General features: G+C 44.3%; 1 protein-coding gene across 3 annotated transcripts in view; it reads left to right on the forward strand.

The window, feature by feature from the left end:
* The first annotated feature begins 418 nt into the window (after positions 1-418).
* Positions 419-12,449, forward strand: part of Prps2 (phosphoribosyl pyrophosphate synthetase 2) — a 39,797-nt gene continuing 27,766 nt past the window's right edge. Inside the window, exons 1-2 of one of the 3 annotated variants that reach the window (XM_034485752.2) lie at positions 419-1,050; positions 9,302-9,485. In XM_034485752.2, the coding sequence (XP_034341643.1) occupies positions 929-1,050; positions 9,302-9,485 (306 nt within the window). In that variant the 5' untranslated portion in view covers positions 419-928. The other 2 variants (XM_034485751.2, XM_034485753.2) reach the window with 2 other exon arrangements.

The raw sequence follows: 12,449 nt of genomic DNA on the forward strand, positions 1-12,449 counted from the left end.
AAATGAGGACTCAGAACCCATTGGTTAGAGTCAACTGACCATTGAAAACAAGCTTACCTCTGGCACCTGAGCTTGGGGCTCAAATGGTGCCTCTCATCAATGGCTCCTTTACAGAGCAATACACATTTAGGAACTAGACGGTATCATTTTCAGGCTTGGTGGACCAAGAAGCAAAAGACAAGACATTATGTAGGCATTTATATAATTAGAAAAAAAACCCTGAATTTTCAGTGTTTGTTGAAAAAATGGAAAACAAAATATTTGAGCTCATATTTTAAAATACACATCTAAATTAAATGAGAGGAAAAAGCATTCACGTTGGTGAGAAAACCCTTTTCTTAGTCCATCTTCAAAAGTAGTATATGTCATCACTTCAAGTGCAAACATGCTTCACTCTCGTGTGCAAATAGAGGCCGCTGTGTGGGTCTGGCCTGCGTAGACACAGGGTGCACTTGAAGCCCAAGTATCATCTCTGGGTCCTGAGCTTCCGGGTTGAAAGGCGGCTCTTTAGCTGTGAGGCACCACATGGCCCCTTCCAGCAATGGCTCTCTGTGCCCACTTTATCTGGTTGGTTGACCTCATTTAAAGGCAAGCAAGGAAGTCCTGTGTGGAGCATCGAGCTCCCCTACGGAGCCATTGTACCTGGGTATTTCAGGACCACCCAGAGCTTCAAACCCAGCTGCCCAGCCTGCGTGGGCAGAAGCAGCCTCCCAGCACCCTCCAGCGACTCATCGGCTGCTCCTCCTCCCTCTGACTCCTCCCACAACCTTCCCCTCCTCTAGATCCCGCTGCCGCGTTTTCCCGCTTCCCCAGCAGCCACGGCCACTGCAGCAGCAGCAGCAACAGCAGCACCGGCAACGGTAGCAGCCGTCTGCGTCGCGGTCGCTTTCTCCTTCTCCAGCGCGCTCCTCAGTCCCCGTGCGTCACCATGCCCAACATCGTGCTCTTCAGCGGCAGTTCTCACCAGGACCTGTCGCAGCGCGTGGCCGATCGCCTGGGCCTGGAGCTAGGCAAGGTGGTCACCAAGAAGTTTAGCAACCAGGAGACCAGGTGGGAGTCTCACTGGGGCTGAGGCAGGGGCCGAAGCATGCCCAGGCCAGCTTCGCGGGCGTCGTGCTCTCCCTTCCGGGGCGGGACAGCTACAACGCGGCTGCGCCCGGGGAGAAAGAAGTTCAGCTAGGGAACCCCCAACCCCCAACCCGGTCACCCTGGAGTCTCTGCGCGCCTCCTCGGGCTGTTGTCCCTCTGGTGGCTGGGCCTCTAGTACTCGGACTTCGGCGACCTGTCGACCCTTGGGCACCCCAGGCCCCTCTTTTGCACCGCCTAGCCTGGTTGGTGTCTTCAGTCCGGAAGGGCGATATCGGGGCAGTTACTGAGCGTCTGGGAGAGTGGGCGCAGTCTGTGGGCATCACCTCAGTGCCGGGAATGGTGGGGGCGGGGAGACATCGGTGGATCCGCCCGCCCCAGCTTCCAAGTCTCTGCCAGGCTGAAACCCAGACTCCTGCATGGTTGAAAAGGCTCTTCACAGGTCCCGGGCACTGGGTTTACCCCGGGGAACTTTCGAATGCTACTTCCAGCTGCTGGCGAGCAGAGTACTGCCAGCTGCTCAGGTGACTCTCCAGAGCAGCCGGCTGGTTAAACGCTGCCTTATCCAGAAGGGTGGGTTTGTGCGGGAGTTGGAAAGAGTGTGAGAGCGTGGGAAAGCGGGGTGCACGTGTTGAGCGCTCCTGGCCTTCCTTTACGCGTTGCCGCATCTATTTTTGCGAACTAATAGCTGCTTTGTGTTTATGGAGCTTAGCTGCGCACAGCAACAAGACCTTAGTTTGGCAAGAATTCCACCCATTTCTCACATAGCAAAAAGTAGTCACCAGTATTCAGTGCCACCAGGCAGGCGGAAGCCCTCCTCTGGTTGGACCAGGGATTCCTTGTCCCACTTGCCCAAAGCCAATTTTTTCCCCTATTTCTATTTAGCACAGTGACAGATAACCGTTCTACATTTAGTAGCGTTCAAATTCATTCAGCAAGTTTTACAGGAAAAAAAAAATGCGGACACTCTCCGTATTTGCAAAAGTTCACTAGAAATGGATTGTAGACAAAAATATCAAAGCTAAAACTGAAATTTCCAGAAGAAAGCAAAAAATCTTGGTGATTGAATCAATTGAGAATTTGTGAAGTTAAGGGCATTTGTTTTTCCTTTTTGTTTTATTTTGGTTTGGTTTTCGTTTTCTGGGACAGAATTTTGCTATGTATATAGGCTGGTATTGAACTCACCATGTAGCCCAGGCAGTCTTCAAAATCACAGGAGTACTCCTGCTTCTACCTCCCAAGTATTAGAATTACAGGTGTGTGTGCGCGTCACCAGACTCAGCTAAGAGTTAGGTTAATATTGATGACAAAGATGATTTTTCTAGAGGCTATGTGAATCCCGAGTGACCTTTTCTAGGTGTTAAACTCCATTTACACAGCTCGGGTGACAATAGAAGAAAAGCTGTGGACAATTTAGGCTAGAGAACTGCCACTTTGTTTACTTACTGACTTTACATCCCAATTGCAGTCTTCCCCTTCCCTTCAGAGCTCCCCCACCCCACCCTCGCACACAAATAAATTAATGGGGGAAAAAAAGAAACAACCCAAACCTCCCTGGAGTCAGCAATAAGAAAACAGCAATGAAATGAACTATGAAATTGAATTAAGAACAGTGAAAATTTCATTTCCATAACTTAAAAACAACAACAACAAAAAGAATACCACTTTGGGGTTGAGGAATATGGCTCAGTTGGTAGAGTTGCTTGCAGGACTTTGCATGAAGCCCTGGATTTGATGCCCTGCGCAGCACCAGAACAGGATGTGCTGGCACACACTACAATCTCAGCCCATAGGTGGAAGAAGCCAGAGAAGCAGGAATTAAAGAGCATCTTTGGCTACACAGGGGGATTGGCTACATATGAGCCCATGTCTGTCTTCTTTTTTAAAGTTCACATTGCACTTTTTTTTTTTCTAGTACAGAGGATGGATTCCAGGTCCTTGCTCACGCTAGGCAAGAAGACTCAAACCACTGAGCTCCATCCACAGCTCCCTTTGTAGACTTGAATATATGGAGGGTGCTCTAGGACTTTGGAAAAGGATGGGGAGCTAGGTTTGAAAGTTGCAAGATTTTGTTAGTCTTAGTCCAAGTTTCAGCAGCTCTGCGGGGGAACAAATAAAATAAGCCTCTTTGTTTCGAAGGTGTCGTCAAGTAATAAAGGAGCCGGTTCTGGAGGGAGTGGGTTTTGAAAGTATAAGTGAAGCAACCATTCCTTGTAATCTCTGTGCAGCACAGTGCTTCAAGGCATGGCTAATCTAGATGATCTGTGGGCTGGCTGAGTAATGGATTACTACTACAAGTCCTGTATCAGCTGATAGGGGAAACTCACTCAGATGTTCAGGTGTGATTGTTCGTACATTTATTTAAACAGAAAGAAGTCTTGTCTTTAGTTTGGGTTAGCTTTTCACCACATTTGATCATTAGAAATCCTAAGATTTCGAAGACCCCCCTTTGAGCTCCACTTTCTGTTGAATGGGTTGAGATTTTTTTTTTTGTTTGTTTTGTCTGTTGTAGTTGTGGATTTGTGGATTTTTTTTTTCCCTTTCTTTGAGTCAGGTTCTCATGAGGTCTAGCCTGGTCTGGAATTCACTGTGTGACTTAAGTCTGCCCTTGATTTCATGATCCTCCTGCCCTCACCTCCCATGCATGGATCACAGAGTCCCAAAATACTTTGCTACGCCTTGCTACATTTTATGTTCTATCCTATAGAAAAATTTAAAAGGTTAATGTGCTAACTTTTCTCACAGACTACACGGAGGCGTTGTTTCATTTTTGTTTTTTCCCACAGTCTTCAAATTGGGTGTTCTTGTTTGGCTGTAGAAATGAGAAAACAAAGGGCAAGAGAAAAAGGAAATGGATTCATTTATGTGAGGTACTCTTTCTTCAGTGTCTTGCTGAGTGAGGAGCAGAAGTCTGAATGTTGTGCCCTGGCCCTCAGCACCTCAGTACCTACTTTTCTTAAATGCTACTTAATCAGACAGGCATTCTTCTGCTTTTACCTTTTCATCTGTGAGTTATTTCCATTGTGCAGGGAGAAGTCCATTCCAGTTTCTCTCCCAACCCCAGCAAAATGCTCCAGTGTCCAGAGGACAGTGTTCGTGGTGGGATCCCAGGTCTCTTGTATTTTCCCTGGTTAATTTACTGCTGTCAGGATCCTTAACCTGTATCCTGGGACCCAATGTGCAGGTTACTGCCATTTAAAAAATCACCAAGGACTCAGGGGCTTAAAGCAATCAGTGTTTCTTTGGTTCCCAGACTTGAAGTTAGTGCAGATCAGAGCAAGAAAGGCTTGTTTCTATCTCCAGTGGTGGCAGCTAGGGTGGATACTGGGGCCTCAGGACCAATTTTTAAAGATAGCTCACCCACATGGATGATGATAAGTTTGGCTAGCTTTTGCCAGGCTGTTTTGACTAAGAGTCACTCCATAGGGCTGCTTGGTTTCCCTTCTACCATAGGAGCTGTGTTCCAAGAAGGAGACTTTCAATAGACAGGAAGTAGTTAAGTACCAGTTTGTTAAGGCCTGGTCTTAGAAGTTAGCATATCATCACTTCTGTAACATTTTTTGGCTAAACACAGTACCCTCTTATGTCTAGGGAAGGCACCTAGATTCCGGGGGACAATTCTAGGGACAGGACCTAGATCCTGTTCCACAGTTGAAAGAAGTGTTATAATTGTCACAGCCATTAAGCATTAAGTCAGTCATATGCTTCTGCCTTGTTTGAGGGTCTCTTGTCTTTGGGCTAATCCACACAACCAACCCATTGGAGACCTCCACTACAGATTGGGGTGTGGAGGTCTTTGTAAGTAGAAGCAGAACTGGCTTTGGAAGAAATGTTACCATGATGTTTCCTGTGCTCCCCTGGACTGCTAGTCCTAGGAGGATTGCAGTTCCTTAGTGAGGAAAGGCAGGCCAAAGAATGTGATCTTGTGGGGATAAACAGTCATAAGACCAAGACTTGGGAAACTTTCTGTAAAGAGCCAGGTCGTAAATATTTTAGGCATCGTGCGCCACATATCTCTGTTACTGCTATGTCTTACAAGTCTGTAAGCTACAAGTTCTGCATAGGTCAGCAGGGCTGCCTTCTTTTCTCCTGAAGCTTCAAGAGAAACTCAGTTTCTCATACCTTAGTTTTTCTTTCCTCTTGCAGACAGACAGTCTCATGCAGCCTAGGCTAGTCTTGAACTCTCAATATGGTTGATGATACCCTTGAACTTCTGATTCTCCTGGCTCCACCTCCCAAGTATTAAAATCACAGATGAGTGTCACCATACCTGATTTTACCTACTGGTGGGGCTCAAACTTCGTTTATATGGGGCAAGCATTCTACCAACTAAACTATAGTCCCAGCCCCCCTTTTCAGCTTTGAGGGGACCCCACAGCCCTGGAATCTCGGGACCTTCATCAGTAGAGGATCTTTCTGACTGGCTTTAGTCATCACATCTCTCTCTACTCTTCTAGTCTCCCTCTTCCATACTGAGGGCTAGCCATGCTCACACGCAGTTAAATGTAAATAGTTATGTATGACCTTTCTGTTTTAAGATCACCTGATTAGCATGCTTCATTCCACCTGGATATATACATCCCTTTTGCTATATAATCTAATATACTAAAAGGAATGGGATATAAATGTCTTTGGAGGGTATTCATTACTGGGACTACCAACCATTGTTTGTGTGTGTGTGGGGGGGGAGTGTACAAAAACAGATTGAGCACTGTATTTTGTCAGTCCCTGAGCTATGTAATACTTGCTTTCCAAATTAAGTCAGCCCTATGCATGATGGGATCTTGTTAAATTTCAGATTATTTGTGTGCATGTATGTGCACATGAATGTGTGCACATATGTGGATGTCAGAGGAGAACTCTGAGAAGTCAGGTCTTTTCTTGCACTTGAAGAAGGATAGCTCTTGTTTCTGCCATTTTGTGTACTCCATGCTATCCGGCTCCAAAGCTTCCCGATATTTCTCCTGTTCAAGCCTCTCACCTCTCCATAGGAGTTCAAGGGTTACAGATTCATGCCACTACATCCAGCTTTCTATGTGGGCTCCAGGGACTGAACATACTTTGTTAGGCTTGTGAAGCATCTGCTTTAAAAAAAATTTTTTTTTAAAGATTTAGTTATTTTATGTATGTGAGTACACTGTAGCTGTCTTCAGACACACACCAGAAGAGGGGGTCAGATCCCATTACAGATGGTTGTGAACCACCATGTGGTTGCTGGGAATTGAACTCAGGACCTGGAAGAGCAGCCAGTGCTCTTAACCACTGAACCATCTCTCTAGGTCTGAGAATCTGCTTTTATCTAAGCCACTTCATTTCACTCTTTAGCACTCACAATAAGGAGATGCATTTCTGTTTCTTTCTGTCTACTGTAGCATCCATAGCAGAGAACTGTATGCAGGATTGTGAGCAAGTAGCAAAACTAGTTTTCGGGACCCAGCATGGTGGCTCAAGCCTATAATCCTAGCACTTAGATGGACGCAGGAGGAAGAGGAGTTCCAAGTCATCTTGGCTTTGACTGTAAATGTGTGCCACACAGATTCCGATGGTGTATTTTTAAGTGGCTGTATTCAGGTAGGCATAGTGAAGTTTTCTGTATTCATTTTTTTTTCAGTACAGGGCATGGAACCCCAGGGTTTCATATGTGTTTATGCAAATACTCTACCATTGAGCTACTTGCACAACCCCACTTTCTGCATTGTATTTCAGTATAAGAAATTACACAGACCTAGAGAGATGGCTCATCGGTTAAGAGCACTGACTGTGCTTCCAGAGGTCCTGGTTTCAATCCTCATCAACAGAGGGTGTGGCTCACAACCGTTTGTAATGGGATCCAATGCCCTCTTCTGCTGTGTCTGAAAACCGCTACAGTGTACTCACCTAGATAAAATAAGTAAATCATTTTTAAAAAGAAGATGAACAGATTCAACTCTTTTAAAAAAGAAGTCACACAGAAGCAAAATTCACATGATGTTCATAGTGTCTGAAATATATCAAATTGTTCAACTATTGGATCTGGATTGCCATTTTAAAATAAGAGCTCTATCAGAGCTGATCTGACTCTTTGTGCTGTGATATTCTGTGAAGGGTGTACCAGATGCATGATGGTTTCCTTCTCTGTGTGGCAGCCAGATAACATGGATGTGCTGATTCCGCTCATGCTGAATACCCCAGAAATTTGTAGACATGTGGTTTTCAAAGCATTGGCTACTACTAACTTTTCTCCAGGAGCTACAGGATGACAACAAGCAAAGCAAGGAAGTATACCGCACACAAAAAAATACAGAAAGTTAAAACTGCTGTGCAGCAAAGAGGTAGAGTTTCTATGGCAACTGGGCCATTCCTGTCATCCCGCTGTGAGTAGGATGTGGAGATGGACTTGAAGATTGACACCAAGTTTGAAATTGTGAATGGGCTGTGTGGGGTGGAATCTGAATGTGTAGTAAATATGAAGTTCAGCAGAGAAAAGGCTAAGGTAAAACACACACACACAGACACAGAGAGAGAGAGAGATCAAAACTCATGTGTGAAAGAAAAATACGAATGTTGACTTAGCTCTGATCATCATTTACAGAATTCAAATGAAGCCATCAGTCTTTAGCTTGAATACTGATGTGTATTGGCATGATGGTGAAGCGGGAAGTGTTCATCTGTGTGATGGAGAAGAGGAGGAGGTGTTAAATCCTCATCTTCTAGAAGTCGATACCTGATGCCTCATGAAAAATTAAGATTCGAGCCTTGAATGTTAGCTGGAGACTTGTAAATAAATCTCTGTTGAAAAAGCCATCAAAGAGTGAAATTGCTTGTCTCCAGGCTGCTTAACTGTTATAAGCCTTACAGAATAAGACCCCCCTCTGCTGTCCTGGAACTCACAGGTATGCTCTTTCAGCCTCCTATAGGCTAAACTGCCATACTTTAGTCATGATTTGAGTGTGTGTGTGTGTGTGTGTGTGTGTGTGTGTGTGTGTGTGTGTGATATGTACATGTTTCTGTGGTCATGTACATGTAGAGGCCATCTTTCTCCATCTCCCTCTGCTTTACTTTTTGAAACAGGGACTCTCAGTGAACTTGGAGCTCATTCATTCAGCTGGCTGGCTGGCCTGCCAAGGAGCCCTAAGGATCTGCTGTCTCTGCTCCCCAGTGCTAGGGTTATGGATATGCGTGCCATTGCTCCTGGAATTTTTTCATGTTGATTCTGGGGAGCCAAACTGAGCTCCTCTATGTTTGTGCTGGTAGTCACATTATCAACTGAGCCATCTCTCCAGCTCCTGTGGTTTGAAGTTTTAAGACAATAGCCAGTCTTAACGTTGATAATAGAAAAATTGCCATATAGAATTATCAGAGAAGGCCTGGAACTTAGAATGGCTCCTTGAAAGGTCAGCTTTTGGCTGGCCTAGGGGAACACAGCTACAAGGATTCCCACACCATTCTTTGGTAAGAATGGCTCGTTGTGTGTGAACTATTAACAGCTAGGAAACAATGTGACTTACACTGAGCTCCCGCCTGCCTGGTGCGAAGCTAGCATTTTGGAATGCACTAGCCAGTGGGTGACTACATGTCCAGCTTCCAGTCTGTAAGTCTTCCCTAATAGACAACACTTCCCAGTTGTCACAGCTCATTGCTGGACACTTTGAGCTGGACTTTTGTGACACCCCTGGGGAAGAATGCTTGGAAGGTCACACCTGGATTCCCCCATATCCTTTACCCTTTGCTGATTTTGCTTGGTGTCTGTGCCATCTCCTAAGTCACAGAGTCCCATGATTGGACCTGCTGCTGGATTGCTAAAGTTGGAGGTGGTCTCGGGGAGTCTCAGAGGCTATGATACTAACCAATGCTGTGGTGGCTAATTGCTAATTATCAACATGACAGAATCTGGGATCGCCTGAGATGGACTTCTGGGCCATGTTATGGGGTGGGGGAGGTATCTTAATTGTGTTAACTGAAGTGGAAAGGCCCACCCAAGTGTGTAGCACTATCTATCTCTGCTCCAAACTCTGTAAGTGGGCAAGAGAGCTGAGAAGTAGCATGCATCCATCGTTCTGGTTTTGAATTAAGAGTGAAGTGTGAGCACCTGCTTCAAGGCCCCTCTATCTTAAGTTCCTAGCCACAACGGACTTCACCTTGAACTGTGAGCCAAAATAAAAAGTCACTTTTCTTAGAGTACTTTAAATAGCAACAGGCAAAGAATACTAAGACAGATGGCATTGTTCTTTTGTAGCGTCGAGATTGGTGAAAGTGTGAGAGGAGAAGATGTCTATATCATCCAGAGTGGTTGCGGGGAAATTAATGACAACCTGATGGAACTACTCATCATGATCAACGCCTGCAAGATTGCATCCTCATCCAGGGTAACAGCTGTGATACCCTGCTTCCCCTATGCCCGGCAAGATAAAAAGGACAAGGTAGGCGAGGTGTGTCCTGCCCTAGAAACCAGCTGTGCTCATCACAGTTTCCTCACCTATTGCCTTCATTAGACTATCCAGAAGCATCAGCTTTCCTCTTCAATGATCATGTAAATATGTGCGCTCACCTTGTCTATTTCAGATTTGTCATTGAATCCATCATATGTATCAACACAGGCAATGTATGTTTTCGAAGGCAGTCAAATACCATTATCCTTGTCACGATAGAGTTTTGTAAGGTGGTGGATAGTGCTACATACACGCACGCACGCACACACGCATGCACGCATGCACACACCTGAATGAGTACAAGAGAAGACCATCCAAATTACTTTACTGCCTTGGATCAAGGTGAGGACACCAGTTGCAATATTGTGTACTTATAAATGGTTTCCATTGTAAAACTGGGTAAAGGGACCATAGGGCATCTGCATTGCTGCTTCTAACTGCATGTAAATTCACAGTGCCCCCCCCCACCCAAGGTTTAATTAAAATCAATACTCTATCTGGTTTTATAAGAACAACATTAATATTGCTTATTATTTTAGCAAAATTCCCACTAGTGGAGGCTCTGTAAATTTCCAGGAGAAGCTGAAGAACAGACAGTTGTTCTTAGCCTCTAACACATTAGAGAAGGTTGGTTACGGGCACCATCACAAATTACCATGAGCTGGGTAGATTTACAGAGCAGGAAATTATTCTTTTGTTTGCAGACCAGATGTTTGTGGTCAAGGTGTGTCAGTGCCATGCTTGCTGTAGGGGAGAATCCTTCCTGTGTCTTCCAACTCCCCAGGTATTCAGGCTTCATTTGATCAGTGGCCTCAGTGTTTCAGTCATTGTCTTCAAGACACTTCCCTGCTTGTGTGCCACTGTCATTGAATTGAAGGCCATCCTCATCCAGAATGATCTCATCCCATGATCCTTCACTGATTACATCTGTAATTATGCTACTTCCAAGTGGCATTAATAGGTTTTGAGGGTCAGTACATGGCATATATTTTTGGATGTCTCCGTTCAATTCACCATAATTTGATAGAACTTCCTCTAAGACCCTTCCTAGGGGAGGATCATCCCTGCCTTGCCCAGCAACTGGGGCCCTCAGGCAATCCATTCTAGCTACATTCCTTTAGGCCCTGCCTATGTCCTCTATGCCGCGGTTTCTCCTCCAGTTCTGTGTCTCCACTTCTATCTCTTATAAGGACGTGCATATCATTGGATTTAGGACCAAGCTTATCCAAAATGACCTCATCTCAGTATCTTTACATTAATAGTATCTGCAAAAAACTTTCTACAGTGAGACTCTGTTCCAGACTCATGGGCAAATATGAATTTGGGGAGACAATAACATCCACCTCGTGACAGTGAGAATTTGAAGCTGTTATTTCAAAACAGCACTCAGGATTCCCATGGATTTGAAAACTTAATAAAATAACCAACCCATATAAACATACATTTATGTCCTAAAATCTCCTTAAATATTAATCCATTATCTTCAGGAATGGTTTCCAGAGTCTGTAAGGAACACAGTCATTCAGTGTTTCATTAAAAATGTGATATGAAGAATTCCATTCACTCTTCAAGACATGATTTATATGGATAGAAGAGTCAGAGTTAGCTTTTTTTTTTCTATAAATGATCAATTTTTATTGCAGCTACCCAACTATGTGTCTCAAAACCAGGGATAGAGGACACTTTATAAGTGGCACATGTGGACAGGGGTGTCAGGTATGTGGGAGGGGAGACTGCTCAGTATGTAAAGCATGCATATGCAAAACTGTAAAGCAAATCCAAATTAAAATGTATTTATAGACATTTGTGAATTTCTATTTCTGTATGCCATGAAATATTATTTCCATTTTGAACCCCAACCATTTAAACATGCAAAAGAAACTTCATAGCTCATAAGCAGTACCCACATACTAGCAGGCTAGGTTGGGTCCACAAGCCTCACTTTATATTAGTTTTATAGTCAGTTTTTTGTTACTGTAACTAACGGATCTGTGTTGAGTGACTTTATAAAGTAAAGGGGCTTATTTAGTGAGCCTGAGCGATCCAAACAACTGCACTCTGGGCATCCTGGCTGCTGTTCACAATAAAGCAGAAGAAGGGACTAGCCACGTGTAGAAGGGATATGTGTGAGCACGGGACAACTGAGTGGGGATAGACCAGCTTCATTCTTTTTATTATAGCCCGCTCTTGTGGGAAGTTGCTCACTGAGATGGTTAATTTTAATTTTATTTGTCAACTTACGCAACCTAGAATCACCTGAGAAGAGAAACCTATGAGGGATTATCTAGGTGAGGTTTCTGTATGGGCATATTTTGGGGGATTGTCTTGGTTACATTAATTTGTGTTGGAAGAGCCATTGTGAAAGTAGGTGGCACCATTCCTTCGGCTTGGGTCCTAGGTTGAATGAAAACAAGGTGAACTGAGTATTAGCACACATGCATTCATTCTCTCTGTTCTTGACTATGGATATGACTAGCTTCTTGAAGTCCCTGGCCCCTCCACTTTCCCAGGATGATGGACTGTATCCTAGAATTGTGAGTCAATTAAACCCTTTCCCCTTATGTTGTCTTTGTCTTTGTCAGGGTGTTTTATCACAGCAACAGAAATTGGACTGACTGGCAAGGGGTTTGATATATTGCTAGCATGATTAATTTGAATTAAGTTCATGTCCTTTGGATTTTGTGTTTGGCTCGGGGATAATGTTACCTTGGGGGCTTCTTCGGTAAATTTTGTCCTTATAAGGGTCCTGTCCACTTGCGGGGCATATGTTTGAACTCTAGATTCTCCTTTAAGGACTACAAATACTGAGACACATTTGGTAGTGATTGTTGACATACTGATACATGGTAACCTTTACTAAAGTTCCTATTTGCTAACTTCTCTTTTATTCCAAATTTATGACAGAGAAACCTGCTCTGCCTGCCACCTGTCATTTACATTGCAGGAAATGTTTTG

Source organism: Arvicanthis niloticus, chromosome X (genome assembly GCF_011762505.2).
Source record: "Arvicanthis niloticus isolate mArvNil1 chromosome X, mArvNil1.pat.X, whole genome shotgun sequence".
NCBI lineage: Eukaryota > Metazoa > Chordata > Mammalia > Rodentia > Muridae > Arvicanthis > Arvicanthis niloticus.